Source organism: Schistocerca americana, chromosome 10 (assembly GCF_021461395.2).
Source record: "Schistocerca americana isolate TAMUIC-IGC-003095 chromosome 10, iqSchAmer2.1, whole genome shotgun sequence".
NCBI lineage: Eukaryota > Metazoa > Arthropoda > Insecta > Orthoptera > Acrididae > Schistocerca > Schistocerca americana.
The window spans coordinates 143,982,248-144,008,693 of NC_060128.1; the positions used below are offsets into that span (position 1 = coordinate 143,982,248).

General features: G+C 41.5%; 1 protein-coding gene across 1 annotated transcript in view; it reads left to right on the forward strand.

Annotated features, from left to right (window-relative positions):
* LOC124552409 (probable cytochrome P450 304a1) overlaps positions 1-24,012 on the forward strand; it is a 98,078-nt gene extending 74,066 nt beyond the window's left edge. The window contains exons 6-9 of the mRNA XM_047126673.1: positions 1,507-1,687; positions 11,908-12,025; positions 17,657-17,798; positions 23,702-24,012. Coding sequence (XP_046982629.1) covers positions 1,507-1,687; positions 11,908-12,025; positions 17,657-17,798; positions 23,702-23,874 — 614 coding nt within the window. The 3' untranslated portion in view covers positions 23,875-24,012. The remainder of the gene's footprint in view (positions 1-1,506; positions 1,688-11,907; positions 12,026-17,656; positions 17,799-23,701) is intronic.
* Positions 24,013-26,446: the final 2,434 nt, after the last annotated feature.

Consider the following 26,446-nt stretch of genomic DNA (forward strand, 5'->3'; position numbering starts at 1 on the left):
TTTCAACACAGGGCAATCAAAAAGCGTCAACGTGCGAACCATCCAACAAAATATCATCGATATGCTATTTCGGAACCGAAGGCGCATTCGTGTATCCTAGATGGCTGCATGCGCGACACAAAGCTTTAAGTCTCGCTCGGGCTGTCAGCACCGACATTGGACTGTTGGAAACATGTTGCCTGGTCGGAGAAGTTTCGTTTCATATTGTATCGAGCAGATGGACGTGTAAGAGTATGTAGACAACTTCATGAATCCAAGGATCCTGCTTGTCAGCAGGGGACTATTCAAGCTGGTGGAGGCTCTGTAATGGTGTGGGGCGTGTGTAGTTGGAGTGATATGGGACCCCTGATACGACTCTGACAGGTGGCACGTACGTAAGCATCCTGTCTGATCACGTGCATCCATTCATGTCTATTGTGCATTCCGACGGACTTGAGCAGTTCCAGCAGGGAAATACGACAACCGCAGGTTCGAATCCTGCCTCGGGCATGGATGTGTGTGATGTCCTTAGGTTAGTTAGGTTTAAGTAGTTCTAAGTTCTAGGCGACTGATGACCACAGATGTTAAGTCCCATAGTGCTCAGAGCCATTTGAATACGACAACCCACGCGTCGAGAATTGCTATAGAGTGGCTCCAGTAACACTCTTCTGAGTTTAAACACTTACGCTCGCCACTAAACTTCCCAGACATTGAGCATATCTGGGATGCCTTGCAATGTGCTGTTCCGAAGAGATCTCCACCCCCTCGTACTCTTACGGATTTATGAACAGCCCTGCAGGATTCATTGTCTCAGTTCCCTCCAGCACTACTTCAGACATTAGCCGAGTCCATACTACTTCATAGTAAGGCACTTCTGCGTGCTCTTGGGGGCCATACACGATATTAGGCAGGTGTACCAGTTTCTTTGGCTCTTCAGTGTATGATGATTAAAGTAGAATGTATTATAAAGGTTAGTTAAGTGATTCTAATTATGACGTTGTGATTAATTTTTGTTTTTGAATAACACTAATATGTCACAGTGTACTTTAACTGTGGTTTATCCACAGAATTCCATTATCTGTGGTTATCAAGTCCCCAGCTATCAGAGATAATCTAGACTCTACTGTATTTGGAAATAAGAAGCCTAACATTTATTTCGTCTTTCGTTTTCTAAACAGAGGGAAATGTAAAGAACATCGAAAATTACAGAACGTACATGTATTGCATTCATAAGAATGTCCAACAATGCAAAGACTTCTAATTTTCGTTTTTTGAGTCGGATGTCATAGTATCTGTTGAAGGCTTATAGTGTTGTGTGCCATTAACTGATATTTATTTATAAGAATGTACTGTTGTTTGAAATGGCAACTGCAGATTATGATACAAAACAGCTAAATACGCCAAAATAAATATGGTGTCAGCTGCATCGAGTCAAAGATAGAGCCAGTATGGTGTGGTAGTCTCCAGCCCTACACAGAAGTGGTATGAATGTGCCATTAACGTATACCCGTGTACGGGCTGTTGCAGTGGAGCAGCTGTCCCTGATCCTGCAAGACTTCTTCTTCCCGGCGGCCTCGGCACTGTCGGCCACCCTGACCTGGACGCTGATCTACATGGTCCACCACCCGGAGGTGCGGAAAAGGGTGCAGGAGGAGCTGGACGCAGTCGTGGGCCGCGGGAGGTTCCCCACGCTAGATGACCGTCCAAAGTGAGTGAGGTTGAGCACTTTGTATTCACGAGAGTCAACCCATAATTAAACAATTGGACATACACTTTTGATTCAAGAGATTGATCATTGCCACTGAAATACTGTACACTATGTGATCTGGACACTTGGCTGAAAGGGATTTACAAGTTCGTGGCGCCCTCCATCGGTAGTGCTGGAATTCAATATGGTGCTGGCCCACCCTTAGCCGTGACGACAGCTTCCACTCTCGCAGAAATGCGTTCAATCAGGTGTTGGGTGGTTCCTTGGGGAATGGCAGCCCATCCTTCAAAGAGTGCTACACTGAGGAGAGGCACGAAGTCGGCGCTCCAAAACATCCCAAAAGTGTTCTACAGGATTCAGGTCAGGACTCTGTGCACGCCAGTCCATTATAGGGATGTTATTGTCCTGTAACCACTCCGCCACAGGCCGTGCATTATGAACAGGTGCTCCATCGTGTTGAAAGATGCAATCGCCAACCCCGAATTCTCTTCAGTGGGAAGCAAGAATGTGCTTAAAACATCAACGTAGGCCTGAGCTGTGATCGTGCCACCCAAAACAACAAGGGGTGGAAGCCCCCTCCATCAAAAACACGACCACACCATAATACCACCGCCTCCGAATTTTACTGCTGGTACTACACACGCTGGCAGGTGACGTTCACCTGACATTCGCCGTACCCACACCCTGCCATCGGATCGCCACATTGTGTACCGTGATCCGTCACTCCACACAACGTTTTTTCCACTGTTCAGTCGTCCAATGTTTACGCTCCTCACACCATGCGTGGCGTCGTTTGGCGTTTACTGGCGTGATGTGTGGTCCATGAGCAGCCGCTCGACCATGAAATATGTTTTCTCACCTCCCGCCTAACTGTCATAGTACTTGCAATGGACCCTGATGCAGTTTGGAATTCCTGTGTGATGGTCTGGCTAGATGTCTGCCTAACACATTACAACCCTTTTCAACTGTCGGCGGTCTCTGTCAGTCAAGAAACGAGGTCGGCCTGTACGCTTTTGCGCTGTAAGTGTCCCTTCACGTTTCCACTTCACTATCACATCGGAAACAGTGGGCCCAGGGATTATTTATTTATTTCATTAACAGTACAGAGTAACGCACCACCTTGAAATGTAAGGTGGGTTGTATGATTCTGAATCTAATAGCAAAGACTTCTCATTGTTACAGTCTTATTGGTATATAGTTGTTAATGCTTTTTTTAAAATAATTTAAAGAACATATTATATAAAGATTAATGCTTAACAATTGTTAAAATGATTCCATATAATTTGTTACTACATAGTTGATGAGAATATAATTTATATAATCCAAATGTCAAAGAAAAAAAAATGAGAAAATGTAACACAATGAGCGAGGTTAAGAATAATTTGTAAAATATAGAGGGAAGTGATATGCTGTATTTGGATGAGTAATACAGTCTAAGTAGCATGTTGGTTAGTAATGGCCAATTTCTATCTATTTCAGATGTGAAGGTCTCAGTACAAGCTCGAGCTATTCTCATCTGAAATGGTTTGCGTTAATGTATGTTTACACAGATTAAATGCTGATTGAGCCTAGGGATGTTTAGTAATGTGGAAATCTCGCGTACAGACGTGTGGCACAAGTGGCACCCAATCACTTGGCCATGTTCGAAGTCTGTGAGTTCCGCAGAGCACCCCAATCTACTCTAATCACTACTGAGGTCGCTGATATGGAGTACCTGGGCGTAGGTGGCAGCACACTACACCTAATATGAAAAAGTATGTCATTGGGAGGTGTCCAGATACTTCTGATCACATAGTGTACGCAATCCGGTGGTGTTGCAGGCATTAGACGCAGTAAAGAAAGTGCGGGGTTGATTAAAAAAAGAACCTTAAGAGTTCCACAAAATTTCCGAAAGTTGTGTGGTGGAGTCGGTAGGTGGCAGGAGTGCTCCTTGAGGTTTCGCAAGTGACCGGCAGGTGCCACAGTGATGCAACGACGCAGGACAAGGCAGTAGCGTCCATGGCAAGATGGCCGCCCTGCTGTTAACATGCACCACAATTGAGCAGCGATCTGTGATGGGTTTTTGTGTAGAGAATGTGTCAAACCAGTAGAAATTCAACGCATGATGGTGATTCGTGTCTGTTGTTGCACTAAGTGTACAAGTAGTGTAGGAAGTCTAAAAGCAATGTAACTTCTGTGGACGATGCTCCAAGGCCAGGGCAGGCTCAACGAGTAGTGACAGACGAGAACACTGCATAGGTGGAGGAGCTTATGAAGGAGAACAGACGCAAAACTCTGAATGAAATAGTCACAAGCTTGAAGATTAGTATTGGTTCAGTGCAGAATATTGATCACAATGTATTGCACTTCAATAAGGTGTCTGCGAGATGGGTGCCATGTCAGTTGACTGCCGAATTGAAGGACCATTGCATCGACACCTGTGAAGAACTTTCCATGTTGATGGTCTTGCGTTTCTGAAAAAAGCTGTTGCAGGCACTGAGATTATCACCAGCTACAAACAAAAAGGTCAGGCAAGAAATGGCACCACAGCTCATCGCTGAAACCAGAAAATTTCCACACTCAGCCATCTGCTGGTACTGTCATGTTCATACTCTTCTGGGGTGCAAATGGAGCAATTTTGGGGCATAACACAGACAGGGAAGTGACAGCAACCAGTAATTCTTATTCACACGTGTTGAAAAATCAACTTTCCCCTGCAATCATGAGTAAACGACAATGACTTCTGACTTCAAGGGTTTTGTCACAGCATGACAACGCTCGGCCACTTACTGCTTGTAAGACAGATGAAACTGTGGTGTCACCGCCAGACACCACACTTGCTAGGTGGTAGCCTCTAAATCGGCCGCGGTCCGGTAGTACACGTCGGACCCGCGTGTCGCCACTATCAGTGATTGCACACCGAGCGCCGCCACACGGCAGGTCTAGAGAGACTTCCTAGCACTCGCCCCAGTTGTACAACCGACTTTGCTAGCGATGGTTCACTGACAAAATACGCTCTCATTTGCCGAGACGATAGTTTAACATAGCCTTCAGCTACGTTATTTGCTACGACCTAGCAAGGCGCCATTATCAGTTACTATTGATATTGTGAATCTTGTACCGTCCAGACCGACGTTCACCATTAATGGATTAAAGTTAAGTATTCCACCAGCTACGTCCGTTTTCAGTCTGTATATTGAGCAAGCAGTAAAGGAAACTTTTGTGGCGGCGTTTGTAGCGACAAACAATTCGCTGTAGAAACGGCTTACGAAGTCACCGCCGACCGGTCCGCTGGAACAGTGAACAGAAAGATGAAAACCCAAACACTCTGATTAAATAAAAGTCGGTACTTATCTTTATTAACGAAGATACAGAAACACAGTAGTGAACTCCGTGTCTACAGAAATCTGTCTAGTTCGAGTCGGAGCGGCCAGGTCAGCGTCGGCTGACGACAAACAACAACTCTGCAGCGATGAACACACAACTGACTAGCAAGTACACAATTCGGTGACGAGTATACCACTGAGCGGCGAATACAGAACTGTCCTAGCGCTCGCGACTCCAGCGCTTAAGAAGCCAGAAGCCAGCGGTGGCGCGCGCAGACTTGCGGCGATTTCCTGTCTCGCTGGCGCTGCTTATGCGGACGGCGTCCGAACTTTGATGCTGCCAACCTTTTGGCAGCGGGCTCGGTTGGCATTACTGGCTAGGATATAACAGAAACAGAAGAAAAATTCGGAGTAGGTATTAAAATTCATGGAGAAGAAGTAAAAACTTTGAGGTTCGCCGATGACATTGTAATTCTGTCAGAGACAGCAAAGGACTTGGAAGAGCAGTTGAACGGAATGGACAGTGTCTTGAAAGGAGGGTATAAGATGAACATCAACAAAAGCAAAACGAGGATAATGGAATGTAGTCAAATTAAATCGGGTGATGCTGAGGGGATTAGATTAGGAAATGAGACACTTAAAGTAGTAAAGGAGTTTTGCTATTTAGGGAGTAAAATAACTGATGATGGTCGAAGTAGAGAGGATATAAAATGTAGACTGGCAATGGCAAGGAAAGCGTTTCTGAAGAAAAGGAATTTGTTAACATCGAGTATAGATTTAAGTGTCAGGAAGTCGTTTCTGAAAGTATTTGTATGGAGTGTAGCCATGTATGGAAGTGAAACATGGACGATAACCAGTTTGGACAAGAAGAGAATAGAAGCTTTCGAAATGTTGTGCTACAGAAGAATGCTGAAGATTAGATGGGTAGATCACATAACTAATGAGGAAGTATTGAATAGGATTGGGGAGAAGAGAAGTTTGTGGCACAACTTGACCAGAAGAAGGGATCGGTTGGTAGGACATGTTCTGAGGCATCAAGGGATCACCAATTTAGTATTGAAGGGCAGCGTGGAGGGTAAAAATCGTAGAGGGAGACCAAGAGATGAATACACTAAGCAGATTAAGAAGGATGTAGGTTGCAGTAGGTACTGGGAGATAAAGAAGCTTGCACAGGATAGAGTAGCATGGAGAGCTGCATCAGACCAGTCTCTGGACTGAAGACCACAACAACAACAACAACGTCCGTTTTTCTAAATTCTAATTTCCTTGTCCTGTTCCAGACCTCACGCCAGCCTTTGTGAGCTAAAACGCGTGCCTTTCGGCCTCCTTCTAGTAACACGGTGTTGGCTCTCCTGCCAACCAAAACAGAAACTACTCAGGAAATTAAATTTTAATATCTGGTACATCCTCCTCATTTATCGCATCTCGATTTTACTGACTATCATCTATTCAGTGCACTTAAAGAAGTAATGGGAGGCAGGTGTTTCAGAAGTGACAAAGCACGACTGGTTACATTACCAAAAGAATTCTTTCATCAAGGTATCTTACAAGTTCCGAAGCTGTATGTGCATTCAGTGTCAGGGAGTGCCGGGCCCTGTGGCCGAGCGGTTCTAGGCGCTTGAGTCTGACCCCGCGTGGCCGCTACGGTCACAGGTTCGAATCCTGCCTCGGGCATGGATGTGTGTGATGTCCTTAGGTTAGTTAGGCTTAATTAGTTGCAAGTTCGAGGGGACTGATGACCTCAGCAGTTAAGTCCCATAGTGCTCAGAGCCATTTTAACCATTTTTTTGTCAGGGAGAGCAAGTCGAAAAATGACATGTAAGTTTTTCATTCACTGTTGCAATTAAAAATATTATACCACTTTCAAGGTTTTCATTTGAATCACCATCGAACACTCGGTGGCCTGCGCTACCATCGAAAAGGGGCTGAAATTTTGGTGGTGGTTGTAGGATATTTTGAATAATGAAATCCACACCAGTACTTCAAGCTCAGGGAACTTTAATACTATGTTATCTGAACTATTCTTTATGGCCACTTCAGGTCTCATATACTGAAATTCGGTACAGATAAACAGGCAGCAACAGACGACGCTCGATAATCCATATATATTATAAAAATGGATGTACATATGTATGTGTGTATCTTCCACGTCTCCTCCTAAACCACTGGCCTGTTTTCAACCAAACTCGGTACACATTCCACTGTCAGGTAACGATCGCTGTGGGGATAAGTATTACCCACCTATCCTAGCTCAGGCGATATGAAAACAAACATCGAGATGCATGAAAAGCTACCCCATCATGCATGGGGTTTAAATTTATTACTTCTTTGCTATTAACTCCATTCACAACATATTTCACTGACGGGATCTACAAAAATAGTTCAAATGGCTTTGAGCACTATGGGACTTAACAGCTGAGGTCATCAGTTCCCTAGATCTTAGAACTACTTAAACCTAACTAACCTAAGGACATCACACACACCCATGCCCGAGGCAGGATTCGAACCTGCGACCATAGCGGTCGCGCGGATCCAGACTGTAGCGCCTAGAACCGCTCCGCCACCCCGGCCGGCAGGGGGATCTACATATTTCGCTGAATGCACCTACACAAATATATCGTTGTACAACACATAGTTGAAGAGATTACGATGTAAAACAATGGGATGCTTGAAAAAATGAAAAAATGCTACAACATCATGAAGGTCTAATAGTTTTTCTTTATTTCTAAGAAAAAAAAAGCAGGTTGCAGCAGATGGACAGTGAGAGAGAGAGAGAGAGAGAGAGAGAGAGAGAGAGAGAGAGAGCGGGGAGATGCGGATGGACAGAGAGAGGAGAGAATAGCAGATGTAAAGAGAGTGGGACAGGAGCAGACGGACGAAGAGAGAGAGAGAGAGAGAGAGATATACTAGAGGAGATAGAGAGTGAGGGGGAAGGAGGTGGATAAAGAGAGGGGGAGAAGACGATGGACAGAGAAGAAGGTGGAGGAGATGGAGACAGGGAGGGTTAGGGGGAGATGGACTAAAGAAATAAATACATCCTTGGCAATGCCAGGTATTCAGCTAGCATTTCTATAAATGCAGTCCAAGTGTAGTAACTCAATATCGATACAGTAGTCCATAACTGTTCATGTAAGGAAAATTACTGATCAATAGAAGTCATAAAGCAAATCAACACATCTCATACCAGGTACCACAATGTTCTTCAACTCGAATAGAATTATCAATGTTAGCTAGAAGTATACAGTAAAGGCCCACATACAGAGGTGGATGGGTCTGCTGATCAATCCAACGAATGAGTCTGTCTCAACCCATTCACTTTTGTATGTGTGTGTGTGTGGGGGGGGGGGGGGGGGGGAAGGGGGGGGAGGGAATGGACTCACTGTCGGGTCCATGAACACGGTCCGTCGGTTCGATTGGCGACCTCTACCTGTTTGCCCCAACCGCTACCTACCAGTCCCTGTGTCCACACTGTCAGATAGGTCAGCAAGCGAGTCAGCGGACCAGTTGGGCTGTGAATGGACACTTTTGGATTTTGTTCTCATCAGTTAACACTGTTGTTACAGATCATCGCTACAGATCGACACTGCACTCTGAAGTAAAAAAGGCGTCACGCCCCAAAGGAATTGTCCAAATGGGCTCCAAATCAGTGGATGTTATGTTTATCTGTACGTGAATAAATGATTATAATTTCAGAAAAAATGGAAGATTTAGTCAAGAAAAAGAGCTTCACAAATTGAGCAGTCAATAACGCGTTGGTCCACCAATTGCCCTTACACAAGTAGTTACTCGGCATTGATTAACCAAGTTGTTTGATGTCCTCCTGAGAGGTATTATGCTAAATTGCGTCCAGTTGGCGTGTTGGATCAAAGAAATGGTACACCAGTCTATCACTTCTGGTTGTCGGCCTGTATGGCGGGCGACAGTGCATTTGGTACCCCACCGCTGTCCGTGGCTGGTCATCGAGGTTGAATTTGAAGTGGGACTCAGCACTAAAGACAATTCTACTCCAGTCAATGAGGTTCCAGGCCAAAGGTGTGTATGGAGACATCTTGAATAGCAGTAGAATGTCAATCCGACACCTCGTTTTGTTTCTCTTCACGGCAAGCCATCCTCGGTTTACATTTCAGCAAGATAGTGCCCGCCCACACACGGCGAGAGTTTCTACTGCTTGTCTTCATGCTTGTCAAATCCTACCATGGCCAGCAAGGTCGCCAGGTCTCTTTCCATGCAAGGACGTTTAGAGCATTATGGGCAGGGTCCCCCAGCCAGCTCGTGATTTTGACGGTCTAACGCTCTAATTGGATAGGTTTTGGCACGTTATTCCTCAGGAGGATATCCAACAACTCTATCAATCAATGCCAAGCTGAATTTTAAGCATTTGTTTGTCTGTACACTTGCATCACTTCTACCGATTTCCATCCCATTCGGTTAATGCTTTCGAGGTGTGTCGTTTATCTTATAGTGTATCTTCACGCTGAAAGTAATTATCACGAATGCCATTGAATAATTGATTAACACTTGGGAAGACAGGAAACACATCACGAACGCAGTACACCTTTTGGTTTTAACGTACCCACTGGTCCGGGGCGTAGAATATCTTCGACGTACTGCTGTGCTGTAAGGATGCTGCGGATGAAAACCAAAGGAGTCTTGCTATGAAAAGAAATGGCATCCCAGACCGTGGCTTCTGGATGTCAGGCCATACGGCGGGCAACGGTCAGGTTCGTGGCCCATCAGTGTCCGGGGCATCTGCAGGCTGTCTGCTGTTCATCAGGGCTCAGTTCGAAGTTTGACTCATCACTCAAGACAATTATACGTCAGTCAGTGAGATTGCAGGCCAAATTTGCCCAGCATTCGAAAAGACTTAATTGACATGTCCCCTATTTACTATCCTTGTCAGCTGCGCAGTGAAATTGCACTGCAGCATTACACATACATCCATTGGCCGCCAAAGCTTACAATTTTGCATGGCGGCGCCGGAAGTCGAGCAATAGCGCGGATCGCGCAGATCACGCGCCAAGATGGCGGCGCACACAGCCATAATGAATATTTGTGACCCATTTGCGCAACTTCTTCATGGTGCATTTTTTTTTTTTTATCTCAGATTGTATTTAACGCATTACAACTCATTTGTAAATCAGTCAGAAATGAACCTGTTTTACACAAGTGCATTTGAATCTCTGAAGAATCTTGTGTTTCTGGTTATTTCGAAGCTCTTCTTTAGGGGAAGGTGGAGTAAAGTGGACGCAATGAGAAACTGAGTTTTCACTAAACCTTAGTTATTGGTAGAACATTGCAACTTACACATTTTAAATCTGCATGTCATATCAATAATTTTCAACTGATAGAGAAAATAATACACAGGAACCATATCCATTTTTGTAAAGACTTACAAAGTAGCTGCTTTTTCCTAGCAAGGGGATTATGTGGTCAGTGCCATCACAGCAGGACCCCATGTTTAATTATTCTGATTTACAAACATATTTCCTATGCATCTTGTTGTCCTAGTATCTAAATCAATAACAAGTGCCTGCAGCAGGCCATTTACTATCTGAGTTTTGCACTAGGCCAAATATAATAGAACAGTGACAGCTTTAAATAATATAAATTAATTCAATATCATAACAGATGGGTAGAGTGATAGATGATAGCTTTATGTATGAAAGAGTTTAGAAGTTGATCTGATCTGTAGTATTACACATTATATCTGGAAGTAAGTAACTCTAATGCTGGTAAACACTTTGGTCACTTTTCCTGAATAGTTGTGTGGCCACTTATCCCCACTGGACGCCATGCTCACATTAATGGTTCACAGATGGAACTATGAGATCAAAAAAACAACAAGAAGAAACTATATCTGGTGGGTGGGCAAAAGACATTGTTTTAACTCTGTGTAGTATCATTGCCACAGATACTACTACAATGCTGCGCCAAAACAAGGTTGGCAGCCCGTCGTCTGCCGAGCACAGCGCACTCTAGCGGGCTGCGCAGCTCGACAGAACTGGAGTGTGCCTCGTTCACTTCTTAGCTAGATTTCAGCCTAGACAGACGCACTTTCATAATCGGCCCTCGGCCAGTTCTGTAATGTTTCCTTTGATTCTCTGAGGAGATCCCATCAGGCTTAGTCCCTGAGAATATGTTGTATTAGTTCATGGTATTCCATGTTTTGTGCTGCAGTCCTACAAACTACTGAAGATAAGTATTTTCATTGTATTATGTGTTTCTTTAATAATAACCCTTCTCTCTAACAGTGTGTCGTACCACATATTATTGCAACCTGGACTCCTTCAGCACCTATCAACTTGGCCTCCTACTTATTTGCATTTAGTAACGAGCTGAAAACACCCTCGCGTTTTGTGCCTCTAACAGTGAGACACAATACTCCGATATTCCAGTTGCAAAAGAAATGTTACTCTACTTATCACTGAACTAACTTGAATAATATAAATGACTTACTTTACGTCAGATGACTGGAAATCGGAGTAGTTTCTACTGAAGAACCTCGGAACAATCTTTCTCTGTCAAAGTCACTGACAACAATAACGGTGTATACCAGAACTACTTTGAGCACCTCTGAGCATGTAGCTTCACTGTTAAGGGTGAAAAACATTCAATGGCCACAACCCTTTACATGTTATCTTATCCATGACTTAACCCCAGGCCTTCAATTGAGTTCCATTTCTGCTCCTTTATCATAGCTGTGACACTACTGCATTGCTCAAACTTTCCACAGACAAATCTTCCTAGCCTTCCTTGTACACCCTACAGGTCTAAATCTGGTATAATACGAATAGATCTCATACAGAGTGGCAATACTCCAGTGATCTCAATGAACTTGTTAGATTTCTTTAAGTTTACCATCAGTTACAAAATTTTAAATTCCTTTTAAAACAAAAAGCTTCTTTCTTCCTGCAGTCTGCCCTACACAGAAGCGACGATACGGGAGGTGATGAGGATCCGGACCCTCACTCCCATCTCTATTCCCCATAAGGCCATGGAAGACACTACTCTACAGGGTTACAGTGTGCCCAAAGTAAGTCTTTCTTGTTTGTTTAATTTTGCAGAGAGTATGTTGAACAAAAAACTACATGTCAGCTGAAATTTTACAATTTTAGATAAATATAACAAAATGTACTTTAAAATCACACATGTGTATAATACTGAATATTTCTCAAAATTAATTCACTAATTTATGTGGTGAACTAATGAAATACTGAGATGGTACAGATCAGTTGCCTAAAACACAGTTCAGCTCCAACTGTAATATGTATTTGACTACCAATAATGGAAATTCCTCTATGGAGTAATCTATTGAAATACACCCTTCGTGTTCAAACATATCTCATAATTTAATATTGTACGTAACAATTCACAACTTATTCTATCTCGATTTGATATTTAATAACAGACTGCAATAGGGACTTGATGTGCAACGCACAGTAAAGATCATTTTTTGATCTGTTGGCATTGTTAAGCAGAGAGGCAAATTGTTCTTTTGTTAGCCTCAAGCAGGGCAGAATTTTTTTTAACACAAAACTACTGGAGTACAGCAAGTCGTCAGTCAAATCAGGTGGCAGTCTTCATTCTTATCTAATTAAGTATGTAAAGGGAATAAAAGTTCAGTGTGATTAATAAAAAAAATTGAGAGTGAAATTTTCACTCTGATATGAAACTACCTGACAGATTAAAACTGTGTGCTAGACCAAGACTCGAACTCAGGACCATTGCTTTTCATGGGAAAGTACTCTGCCCTACAAGAGGCTAAAAAACAGTTTCCCTCTCTATTAATAGATTTTGCCTGCAGAAGGCAAAGGTCCCGAGTTCGAGTACAGTTTTAATCTGTCAGGAAGTTTCAAAAAATTTGAGGCTGTTTCAAAAACTTTAAGGTTGCCAATGACATTGCAGTTCTGTCAAAGAGGTCAAAGTACTTGAAAAAGCAGTTGAACTGAATGGATAGTGTCTTAAGAAAAGGTTATAAGATGAGCACCAATAAAAGTCAAATTAAATAAAATGGCATTAAGAGAATTGGGTTAGAAAATGAGCCACTAAAAGTAGTAAATGAATTATGATGTTTAAGCTGTAAAATAACACAAGACGACTAAACCACAGGGGATATAAAGAACACATTAGTAATAGCAAGAAAAGCATTTCCGTAAAAGAGCAATTTGTTGACTTCCAATACAAATTTAAGTTTTAGCGATACTTTTAGGTATTATATCTGGAGTGTAGTTTGTACAGAAGTAAAATGTCTGTCTTAAGCAGTTCAGACAAGAAGATGAAGATATTGAAATGTGGTGCTACAGAAGAATGCTGAAGGTTAGATGGGCAGATCGCCTAACTAATGAAGAGGTATTGAATAGGACTGGGAAAAAAGAAATTTATGGCACAAATTGACTAAAAGAAGGGATCAGTTGACAGAATACATCCTGTGGCATCAAGGAACTATCAGTGTGGTAATAGAAGGAAGTGTGGAGAGCAAAATTGTAGAAGGAGACCAAGACATGAATAGAGTAAGTATGTTCAAGCGTATACAGGTTGCATTAGTTATATAGAGATGAAGAGACTTGCATAGAGTAGACTAGTAAGGTGAGCTGCGGGAAACTAACCTTGAGGCTGAAAACCACAACAACAACAACGAAGTAGCATAATCCTCATGTAAGAAAGTATAATTACCTTTTCAAAGAGACTCTTGATGTAAATTAGCCACACTCATTGTTGGAGTTAGTACTTTCATTTTTGAATTCTGGGTAATCAAATTGTGTATACAAATATTAATAATTAGGATAATATTTAAATGAATTCACCTATTCTGTATCCATTGATATTTTTGATTTATTCAGAGTCATTCTAATAAGAGGTCAGCTTCACAGATTAAATGCTATTGAAAATTTCTCGAGAACTATCTTTACAGACTGACTATACAGCTTATTACTCATTGCAGGCTAAACCGAGACTGACTTTACAAAACACTTCTAATTGAATGCTAAAAACCTATTCTGAGATTGACTATTACATTTGGTAACTATGAAGATAGCCTTTGGCACCATGTACCATGCCTAACTATGAAGACAGCCTGTGGCAATGTATACCATGCCTAGTTAAAAGTTGGCATAGGAAAGTCTGTACCAAAATTACAATATACAGAGTTACATATTCAGGAGCGACATAAAAGATAGAAAACTTTAGTAATACTTTTACACATTAGGTCATTAAGTTATTTTAAGTGATAAGTGCCATTACGTTCTAGAAATGGCTTTTACAGTTGGCTCTATTTTTATGAATGAATTCTGGGGGCACTCTTTTCTCCTCAAATTTCCAGAAACCCAAATTTTATATTTGAAATATTTGATTGACTAATATGTTTTGCAGTAAAATGTTGCATTGTTGCAAACAGACAGATTAGGGCTACAAAACAGTAACACTGAATTTTTGGAACAATTACATTCCTTAATAGTCAGACACTCTTGAATTCTTACTGCAACAATAATTTTGAATAAATATGTTTCTTAAATTACACAGGGCACACCAAAGAAAAGATTTTTTTCCTTTATAAAGAAGGAATTCAAAACTTTCAAATAGGATATATCAGTCCCAAAACAAAAAATTATTTCTGGGATCAGATTTTTACGTACACAAAGTTTATGTGAGTCTTCATTTATGAATATTTCCTTAACTTAACAATTTATAATCAACAATATGAATTAGGATAGATTGTTAATAGTCCCACAGAGGAATTGTTGAGCAGCAGACAGGCACATTTGAAAGTGAACTACACTATTGGACGAAGTCCGCCATTAGATTTAGAGAAACACACATGTATTCATGCATGCACAACTCACTTTCATATGATGACTGTCGTCTCAGAGACCACCCCACACCTCCTCTGTAAGGCTACTGCCCACTCCAATGGAGATCACTACTCCTTGAAGAGGAGCCTCAGCGCCTTGAGATGATGGTTGCCGTGTGTGTGTGCGCAAGTTGTGCATTACTAAATTTGACCAAGATCTTTCTCTGGTAGCTGAATCTACTTTTAAAAGTGTTTGTCTGCCAATCAATGTTTCTTTTATATGCTGTGTGGTAATCTATCCTCATTCATGCTGTTGTTACTCCATAACAGATTTTACATTGTTTCTAAACAAATTACTCATAATCAAACAATGGCAAATCCAGGTTGGAATGTAACAATGTTATGGAGAAGGAATGTTGCTACTCACCATATAGCGGAAATGCCGAGTCACAGATAGGCACTTCCAAACAGACTCACACAATTAAAGCTTTCGGCCACTGGCCTTCGTCAACAATAGACACATGTATGCACACACAAACACTCATGCAAACGCAACTCATACAGGGTCCGGCATAAAAAACTCCCTGATTACAAAGTAACGTGCAGCGGACAGTAGAAGGAGCAGAGTGGTGGGGGGCGCGTCGTTAAGTAGCTGCCTACGTGCCGTTTTCAGTGTACGCCATGGCGTGGTCTGGTGAACATCGTGCCTTCGTAGTGGAAGATTTTATTCAAAATGGCGAATCGCCTATTAATACTCAACATGCTTTTCGCGTTCGCTTTGCGCTCGGACGACGGGACCCTGTTCCCGATAAGAAAACATCGACGATCCGCTAAAAAGCATGCGGCAGCATTATGGATATCTGATCGAAGTGTGAGAAGAATCTTGCATCGAGATCTTAAAATGCATCCTTACAAAATTGTAACTACGCAGGAACTGAGTGAACGAGACTGTGGTGTCCGTGTAAGTTTGTGCCAAGACCTTCTTCGTAACATTCGTCCCAACGATATTGTGATTTTTTCTGATGAAGCACACTTTCACCTTGCCGGAACAGTGAACAGCCAAAATTGCAGGTACTGGTGTGAACACAATCCCCAAGAACTTCATCAACGACCACTTCATAGCTCTAAAGTAACAGTATGGTGTGCTGTTTACAATTCCGGAGTGATCGGTCCTTACTTTTTCAAAGAAAATGACAGGAATTTAACCGTCAACAGTGAACGCTATTGTGCCATGCTCCGCGACTTTCTCCAACCACAACTAAGGGAGCTTTTTGGTGAAATAGAGAACGTGTGGTTCCAGCAAGATGGTGCTACTGCCCACACAGCGCGGCAGTCACTGGCATTGGTGAAGGAAATGTTTCCTGGACATGTGAACTCGTTGCGTGGAGACATTGGCTGGCCCCCACGATCGCCGGACTTAACGCCCTGTGATTTCTTTCTTTGGGGCTATTTAAAAGCAAAAGTTTATGAACAACGTCCACAATATTTACGAGCCCTGAAAGAAGCAATTACACAAGAGGTTGAAGCTATTCCACCTGAAATGACTCAAAGAGTAATGAATAACTTCAGGGAAAGACTCAAACAGTGTGTCGACAGTGCAGGAAGCCATTTAAGGGATGTTTTATTTAAAAAGTAAGACCATAAGAGTATTTTCTAAAATGGCATAATATGTACTTTTATTTAGTATAAATAAAATTGTTCTACCTTATTTGGTTTTGTTTTTATTAGCTTTCCTTAAAGGGGAGGTTTTTCTGTCGGACCTTGTACATACGACTGAAGTCTTAGGCAACTGAAACCACAATGTGAGCAGCAGCACCAGTGCATGATGGGAGTGGCAAGGGGGAAGCCGGTGGGGGAGGGGGGTAAGGAGGAGGCTGGGGCAGAGAGGGGGAGGGATAGGATGGTGGGGGTGGTGGACAGTGGAGTGCTTGCTGCAGGTTAGATGGAGGGCAAGGGAATGGTGAGAAGGGGGAGTGGGGGAAGTAGTGGAAAAGGAGAGAAATAAAAAGACTGGGTGTGGAGGTGGAATGATGGTTGTGTAGTGCTGGAATGGGAACAGGGAAGGGGCTGGATGGGTGATGACAGTAAGCAATGAAGGATGAGGCCAGGAGGGTTATGGGAACATAGGATGCAAGGAAAGTTCCCACCTGCGCAATTCAGAAAATCTGGTGTTGGTGGGAAGGATCCATTTGGCACAGGCTGTGAAGCAATCACTGAAATGAAAGATATCATGTTTGGCAGTGTATTCAGCAACAGGTGGTCAACTTGTTTCTTGGCTACAGTTTGTCAGAGACCATTCATGTAGATAGACAGCTTGTTGGTTATCATGCCTACATACATTGCAGCAGAGTGGTTGTAGCTCAGCTGGTAGACCACAGGTAGCCCTGCCTTTGATGAGACAGGTGATGTTAGTAACCGGACTGGAGTAGGTGGTGGTGGGAGGATGTATGGGAAAGGTCTTGCTGTCAGGATTCTAATATCAGTTATATCATGAACAATGAAGGGCCAAATTTTTGTAGTACTGCACACATGGCTGCACCTTTTTTATATAAGAAACATTTGTGTATTTCAATATCAGAATAATGTACTTGTGGTCATCATGGGTTAGTTTACTTGCTGATCCAGTGCATTTTGTATAAATCTGTATATTGTTGTTTTTGGCCCTTTTTATGACATTCTTGGAACAACAGTCTTTTATAGTAACTAACATGACCCAAGGAATTACATTATAAGCTTGTGTGTATAGCAAGAGCCTGATGGTGCCTCACCTTCATTTGAGAGTGACTTTTATGTCAAAATACTAATTTCTCACTTGTATACAAGGTACACATTAATAAAGAGTGTGAAGAAACTGAACATGTTATTTTCTTGTTGCAGGGTACCGTTGTGATAACCTGCTTATATAGCATGCACATGGACAGAGATCTATGGGGTGACCCGAAGACCTTCAGGCCTGAGAGGTTTTTGGACGATGATGGAAAACTCAGCAAGAAAGACTTTACTTTGCCATTTGGGGCTGGTGTGTATACTGCTTCCTTAGTCCTACCTTTTTTTAGATTTTTCAAGAATATGATACAGTACAACTGCTACCCATTGACGAAAGCAGTAGAGCAAGAAAGGTATTACAAGCTCTGTTTAAGAGAGAGTGATCACTCACTACCACTAAAGATGTTTATGTCACAACAAACTGGCCCAAATTAAATCTATAGACAAGCAAAGAACTAAAGTACTCTGCCTCTGATAAAAAATTATCCCATTGCAATCACTAATTGTGAACAATAACGTACAACTTTGTTCAGCATGTATTTAATCATAGTAAATAGTGGATGTCATATTAGTACAAACTTCAACACTAAGTTTGTTCATACCTCAAAATTCAGTATGACATTTCTCATATTTTTTTAAATCTCAAAGTTTTTTAGCGTTCTGTACCTCAATTGGTAAAAACAGAACTCTTATAGAATCACTTCACCTCATTGTCCGTCTATCTGTCCGACTGTAAAAATACTTTTCCTCAGGAACAGGTAAACATATCATGTTGAAATGTACACCACTGACTAAGGTCTATGGTCCTTTGCTGGTGTAAAAAATTGAAGCTTCTAAGTCAATGCAATCAAAACTTACGGCCATTTATGTCATATTTTCATACTTGAAAACTCACTTATCTAAATCTACGGTGTTCTTCCCGTTGAGCTAGAATCATAAAAATTGGCAAGAAGGTTTCACAGTGAAAGTAAAGGAAGAGATCTGGAAGTATTAATTTTTAATAATACCACACAAAAGGGAATATTTCTTTTGTCATTTGTTGTCTGACTCTGTGTGTCTGTACATCTATTAAGATGCCTTTCACTCAGGAATGGGTGGAAGTTGTTGTTGTTGTTGTTGTGGTCTTCAGTCCTGAGACTGGTTTGATGCAGCTCTCCATGCTACTCTATCCTGTGCAAGCTTTTTCATCTCCCAGTACCTACTGCAACCTACATCCTTCTGAATCTGTTTAGTGTATTCATCTCTTGGTCTCCCTCGACGATTTTTACCCTCCACGCTGCCCTCCAATACTAAATTGGTGATCCCTTGATGCCTCAGAACATGTCCTACCAACCGATCCCTTCTTCTGGTCAAGTTGTGCCACAAACTTCTCTTCTCCCCAATCCTATTCAATACTTCCTCATTAGTTATGTGATCTACCCATCTAATCTTCAGCATTCTTCTGTAGCACCACATTTCGAAAGCTTCTATTCTCTTCTTGTCCAAACTATTTATCGTCCATGTTTCACTTCCATACATGGCTACACTCCATACGAATACTTTCAGAAATGACTTCCTGACACTTAAATCAATACTGGATGTTAACAAATTTCTCTTCTTCAGAAACGCTTTCCTTGCCATTGCCAGCCTACATTTTATGTCCTCTCTACTTCGACCATCATCAGTTATTTTGCTCCCCAAATAGCAAAACTCCTTTACTACTTTAAGTGCCTCATTTCCTAATCTAATTCCCTCAGCATCACCCGACTTAATTAGACTACATTCCATTATCCTTGTTTTGCTTTTGTTGATGTTCATCTTATATCCTCCTTTCAAGACACTGTCCATTCCATTCAACTGCTCTTCCAAGTCCTTTGCTGTCTCTGACAGAATTACAATGTCATCGGCGAACCTCAAAGTTTTTATTTCTTCTCCATGAATTTTAATACCTACTCCAAATTTTTCTTTTGTTTCCTTTACTGCTTGCTCAATATACAGATTGAACAACATCGGGGAGAGGCTACAACCCTGTCTTACTCCCTTCCCAACCACTGCTTCCCTTTCGTGTCCCTCGACTCTTATAACTGCCATCTGCTTTCTGTACAAATTGTAAATAGCCTTTCGCTCCCTGTATTTTACCCCTGCCACCTTTAGAATTTGAAAGAGAGTATTCCAGTCAACGTTGTCAAAAGCTTTCTCTAAGTCTACAAATGCTAGAAACGTAGGTTTGCCTTTCCTTAATCTTTCTTCTAAGATAAGTCGTAAGGTCAGTATTGCCTCACGTGTTCCAGTGTTTCTACGGAATCCAAACTGATCTTCCCCGAGGTTGGCTTCTACTAGTTTTTCCATTCGTCTGTAAAGAATTCGTGTTAGTATTTTGCAGCTGTGACTTATTAAGCTGATAGTTCGGTAATTTTCACATCTGTCAACACCTGCTTTCTTTGGGATTGGAATTATTATATTCTTCTTGAAGTCTGAGGGTATTTCGCCTGTCTCATACATCGTGCTCACCAGATGGTAGAGTTTTGTCAGGACTGGCTCTCCCACGGCCGTCAGTAGTTCCAATGGAATATTGTCTACTCCGGGGGCCTTGTTTCGACTCAGGTCTTTCAGTGCTCTGTCAAACTCTTCACGCAGTATCATATCTCCCATTTCATCTTCATCTACATCCTCTTCCATTTCCATAATATTGTCCTCAAGTACATCACCCTTGTATAGACCCTCTATATACTCCTTCCACCTTTCTGCTTTCCCTTCTTTGCTTAGAACTGGGTTTCCATCTGAGCTCTTGATATTCATACAAGTCGTTCTCTTATCTCCAAAAGTCTCTTTAATTTTCCTGTAGGCGGTATCTATCTTACCTCTAGTGAGATAGGCCTCTACATCCTTACATTTGTCCTCTAGCCATCCTTGCTTAGCCATTTTGCACTTCCTGTCGATCTCATTTTTGAGACGTTTGTATTCCTTTTTGCCTGTTTCACTTACTGCATTTTTATATTTTCTCCTTTCATCAATTAAATTCAATATTTCTTCTGTTACCCAAGGATTTCTACTAGCCCTCGTCTTTTTACCTACTTGATCCACTGCTGCCTTCACTACTTCATCCCTCAAAGCTACCCATTCTTCTTCTACTGTATTTATTTCCCCCATTCCTGTCAATTGCTCCCTTATGCTCTCCCTGAATCTCTGTACAACCTCTGGTTCTTTTAGTTTATCCAGGTCCCATCTCCTTAAATTCCCACCTTTTTGCAGTTTCTTCAGTTTTAATCTACAGGTCATAACCAATAGATTGTGGTCAGAGTCCACATCTGCCCCTGGAAATGTCTTACAATTTAAAACCTGGTTCCTAAATCTCTGTCTTACCATTATATAATCTATCTGATACCTTTTAGTATCTCCAGGGTTCTTCCATGTATACAACCTTCTTTCATGATTCTTAAACCAAGTGTTAGTTATGATTATGTTGTGCTCTGTGCAAAATTCTACCAGGCGGCTTCCTCTTTCATTTCTGTCCCCCAATCCATATTCACCTACTATGTTTCTTTCTCTCCCTTTTCCTACACTCGAATTCCAGTCACCCATGACTATTAAATTTTCGTCTCCCTTCACAATCTGAATAATTTCTTTTATTTCATCATACATTTCTTCAATTTCTTCGTCATCTGCAGAGCTAGTTGGCATATAAACTTGTACTACTGTAGTAGGTGTGGGCTTCGTATCTATCTTGGCCACAATAATGCGTTCACTATGCTGTTTGTAGTAGCTTACCCGCATTCCTATTTTCCTATTCATTATTAAACCTACTCCTGCATTACCCCTATTTGATTTTGTGTTTATAACCCTGTAGTCACCTGACCAGAAGTCTTGTTCCTCCTGCCACCGAACTTCACTAATTCCCACTATATCTAACTTCAACCTATCCATTTCCCTTTTTAAATTTTCTAACCTACCTGCCCGATTAAGGGATCTGACATTCCACGCTCCGATCCGTAGAACGCCAGTTTTCTTTCTCCTGATAACGACATCCTCTTGAGTAGTCCCCGCCCGGAGATCCGAATGGGGGACTATTTTACCTCCGGAATATTTTACCCAAGAGGACGCCATCATCATGTTATCATACAGTAAAGCTGCATGCCCTCGGGAAAAATTACGGCTGTAGTTTCCCCTTGCTTTCAGCCGTTCGCAGTACCAGCACAGCAAGGCCGTTTTGGTTAATGTTACAAGGCCAGATCAGTCAATCATCCAGACTGTTGCCCTTGCAACTACTGAAAAGGCTGCTGCCCCTCTTCAGGAACCACACGTTTGTCTGGCCTCTCAACAGATACCCCTCCGTTGTGGTTGCACCTACGGTACGGCTATCTGTATCGCTGAGGCACGCAAGCCTCCCCACCAACGGCAAGGTCCATGGTTCATGGGGGGGGATGGGTGGAAGTATCACATTGAAATTTATGACACGCACTTAGGTCTATGGTCTGTTTGTGGTGTAAAAAAAGTTCAGCTTCTAAGTTAATGCAGTCAAAAGAAAACAATGGACAAAAATATCATGTTCTGATGCTCTTGGGCCTGTGGTTCACCTAAATAATACGAGGGCCGTTCAGAAAGTAACCTCCGGTTGATTTAAAAAAATACACCAAGTTAAATAAAAATATTTTAATATATACATCTTACAACTACATCTTTGCACTATTTTTCTACATAGTCTCATAGCGATTGAGGCACTTATCGTCTCTCTTCACAAGCTTTGAAATTCCTTCTGCATAAAAATCACCCGCTTGTGCCTGGAGCCAGCCTGTGACCGCATCTTTGAGCTCTTCGTCGTCATCAAACCGCTGTGACCCGAGCCATTTCTTCAAATGCATGAAGAGGTGATAATCACTTGGCGCCAGGTCTGGGCTGTAAGGTGGATGGTTGATAACGTCCCACTTGAAGGACTCAAGAAGGGCCGTTGTTCTGCGAGCAGAGTGAGGACGGGTGTTATCGTGCAAAAAAACGATTCCGGAAGTCAGCATACCACGGCGTTTGTTCTGTATAGCCCGTCGTAACTTTTTTATTGTTTCACAGTACACGTCTTGATTAATGGTCGTACCACGTTCCATGAATTCAACCAACAACACCCCTTTGGCATCCCAAAACACCTTTGCCATCAGTTTTCTGGCAGAAAAATCTTGCGAGGCTTTTCTTGGTTTGGTAGGCGAATTTGAATGTGCCCACATCTTTGATTGTTCTTTTGTCTCAGGGTTCACGTACTTAATCCAGGTTTCGTCACCGGTCACGATTCTGTTTAACAATGGTTCTCCTTCGTCCTCATAACGTGACATAAAGTCTAATGCAGAGGCCGTTCTTTGAGTTTTGTGATGGTCGGTAAGAATTTTGGGCACCCATCGTGCACAGAACTTACGGTAACCCAATCTTGCTGTCACTATCTCGTACAAGAGAGTCTTAGAAATCTGTAGAAAACCAGTAGACCACTCCGACATTGAGAAACGTCGATTTTCACGAACTTTTGCATCAACTGTCTGAACGAGTTCATCAGCCACCAATGATGGTCTACCACTTCTCTCTTCATCATGAACGTTTTCTCGTCCACTTTTAAATAAACGTACCCATTCACGGACAACTCCTTCACTCATAACTCTTGGTCCGTACACGGCACAAAGCTCACGATGAATAGCTGCTGCAGAATATCCTTTGGCTGTAGAAAACCTTACGACAGCACGCACTTCACATTTGGTGGGGTTTTCTATTGCAGCACACATTTCAAACTGCCACAAAAACTAAACTAGCGCAGGTACGACGTTCACTCGACCACGGCTTGATGCCGACTGACCTGTTGAGTGCGTGAACGCACAGATCGCGTCGCTACTCCCCCCACAACCCGCACTGTGACCAATCGGAGGTTACTTTCTGAACCGCCCTCGTAAATTATAGCACTTAAGTTAATGTAACATTGATGCATTTTATGATAGTTGCAAGCATATGCATCACTCACTTAGAGATTCTGTATTGCAAAATGAGCTTTAGCTTTAGTTGTACTTCAAATTTAAGTTCTTGCCTGCAAAATCTGTCACATTGACACCGCAACTTTTGATCTGTACCTTATTGTATGTCATCTGAGACATGCTAGACATTCGCCCACAATGGAAGAAGAGTATGTCCACATGTCCCCTCATGTTGCAGGTAAGCGGCTGTGTGCCGGAGAGACTTTTGCCCGGCAGAACGTGTTCCTCACGTTCTCGACACTCATGCAGAACTTCTCAATCAAGTCAGATGGTGTGCCCCTGCCAGACAGCAACGTTCCTGGCATCATTGAGACGGCTCCCGCATTTTGGGCACAGTTCGAGCCTCGCTGAATGAACATTGTAAGTTACCTAACCTGGCACATAGCCTCAGTCCTCTCTCGGCCTCTTGCTGTTACCCTCCAGTTGTTAATGGATTTGATTAATGGATTTGACAAACATATGTTAAATAAAGTACATTGAATTGCAGTAGCTGATCGTTTATCTTTTTTTATTTATTTACAAACAATGTTGTCTGTCAGATGATCAGTTATGTAACAAGCTATGGTCTAAATACTGCAATCACTTTAGCAAGTTACATAATAAGCATCACATCACAAAGTTCTCTAACAGCAAACAGACACATTAATTTACACTATCTGGATATGGATTCCACATTTTGATAGCTAAATGAAGACTGTGAACGTGACATTGGCATAATGACTACTGAACTACAATTTGCATGATGCTTACATTTTAATATCTAAATGTACTGACTGTGGCATGGTGTGACATGCCCATTTTTTGGATGAGTGTAATAGCAGAAATCACAAAATGGTAAAATTTATTTCTTATTATATGTTAAGTAATGACATAAAAACAGGAAAATTAAGAGTCAAAGACACAATAGACAATGACAAAAGATCAGCATAACCAGAAAATGGCAAATATAATAGTTACTATTTTGTAAGGTACACAGGAATTGTCAAAGCCCACCAAAAAGTTTTGAGGAAGTGAAATTGTCTAATTGTAATAATTAGCACACTAACAACTTATTTTAATAAAAGCAGGCATTTTTGGAATCAGAAAAATAAGGATTGCAAAGCTATGGTACTGAATTTGGGAAATAAGCACCATTTAAGATTAGAACTTTCTGGAGCATGATAATTTTTAATATGTGTAACTTTTAAACTTTAAGGTTTTTGGAAAAAATAAAACGTCTATTGGAAAGAGGAGAACAGGGCTTGCCAAAGAACTGCACCAACTTAGAAATAGCAACTATTTGTTCACTGAAAATATTGCCTTCATGTGGTTTGCAAGTATAGTAATCACTAATATATCTTTAAAGAAAAAGTTTTCAGATGAACTAATATTATTGGTATTAATAATCGACATTTGAAAAACCAGGACCAAATGCAAATCAGAGCCCCAGAAGAAGTTGACGAACCAATGCTTGAAGATAAAAACAATAAAGCCCCAGGGAAAGTTCGAATACTAGGAGAATGTGGAAAATAAGAGATGTTAGTGAGGAGCAAGGAGAACATTTTTAACTAGGACATTAAAGTGATGGAAAAAAGCTACTAAGGCCGCTGGAACACCAACTACTGTTGGTTACTTCACCAAGAAGTTCAGCAAGCAACTCATCATAGAAAAAGCTACAAAAAACGCTTCAAAGAAAAAAGAGAAAGAAAATACAAACCAATTCCAGGTGACAAGTGAGACCTCTATTAACACATATAACTGTTTTAAGTAGCTTACTGTAAATACAAACCATGTTTATGTTGTAACAAAGCGTTTCATTAATTTCCCCATTTACTGTATAGTACAGGATTTTTATACTATATACTAAGCATATTGCTTGAAAACTATGCGTGATACAAAAAGCTAAGGCTAGATTTGGATTCAGCTCATAAAAATCTATAAAGATCAGCTATGAAAGTAAAAAAGTTTTTCAAAAAAATTTTTTCTTTGGCCTGTGTTACCCAAGAAAGGTGACAGAACTGATATAAAATAACTACAGACAGATTTCATAGGTGCCAGTTACTTACACAATCATTTCCAAATAATATTTGAAAAGTTGGAAGCTCAAACGGACCATTTAATTAGCAAATATCGAGCTGTTTTAGAAAAGATAGATCCCATTTGGAACAAAGTCTTTATCTCAAGATGGTCTTACAAAACCACAAAGGCAGGCAAATCGTGATCATCTTTGTATACTTAAAAAAAAAAATTATTTGATTCAATAAATATACGCCCATTGTTTAATATGATAGAAGAGTTAAAGTGGATAGAAAGACAAGGCAGTTGAATAAACAAACATTAACTGATACCAGCTCAAAGGTTAAACTCTAAGGTGAAATGTTTGAACCTTACTTGTACTGGAAAAAGTAAGTAGGACATCATAAAAAAGGAGTAAAAGGAAACTAAAACTCATTTATGATGTTTATCTTGTGCAGATGAGCTAAAATTTCTTGTCAAAAAAAATACATGGAAGGTTCTCCTCAGTACCTGGATAATAATAATTTTGTGTGGCCAAATGGCCTGGTGCAAGTCTCAGTTGGGCACTGCTTCAGTGAGTTGCATATCCCATGCCCTGCAGTTCTCAATCCTATGGCACAAGTCTAGAAAATCACAGCCTAACATGCTATAGAATCTCCACTGTCTCTGGTTAAAGCCTTACACTACACTCAGAACCAGTGGGCCTTTCTAAGTCTTTCATCTTCTCAAAGAAGCTGTGAAGTTCAAAAATGGTTCAAATGGCTCTGAGCACTATGGGACTTAACTTCTGAGGTCATCAGTCCCCTAGAACTTAGAACTACTTAAACCTAACTAACCTAAGGACATCACACACATCAATGCCCGAGGCAGGATTCGAACCTGTGACCGTAGCGGTCACGCGGTTCCAGACTATAGTGCCTGGAACCGC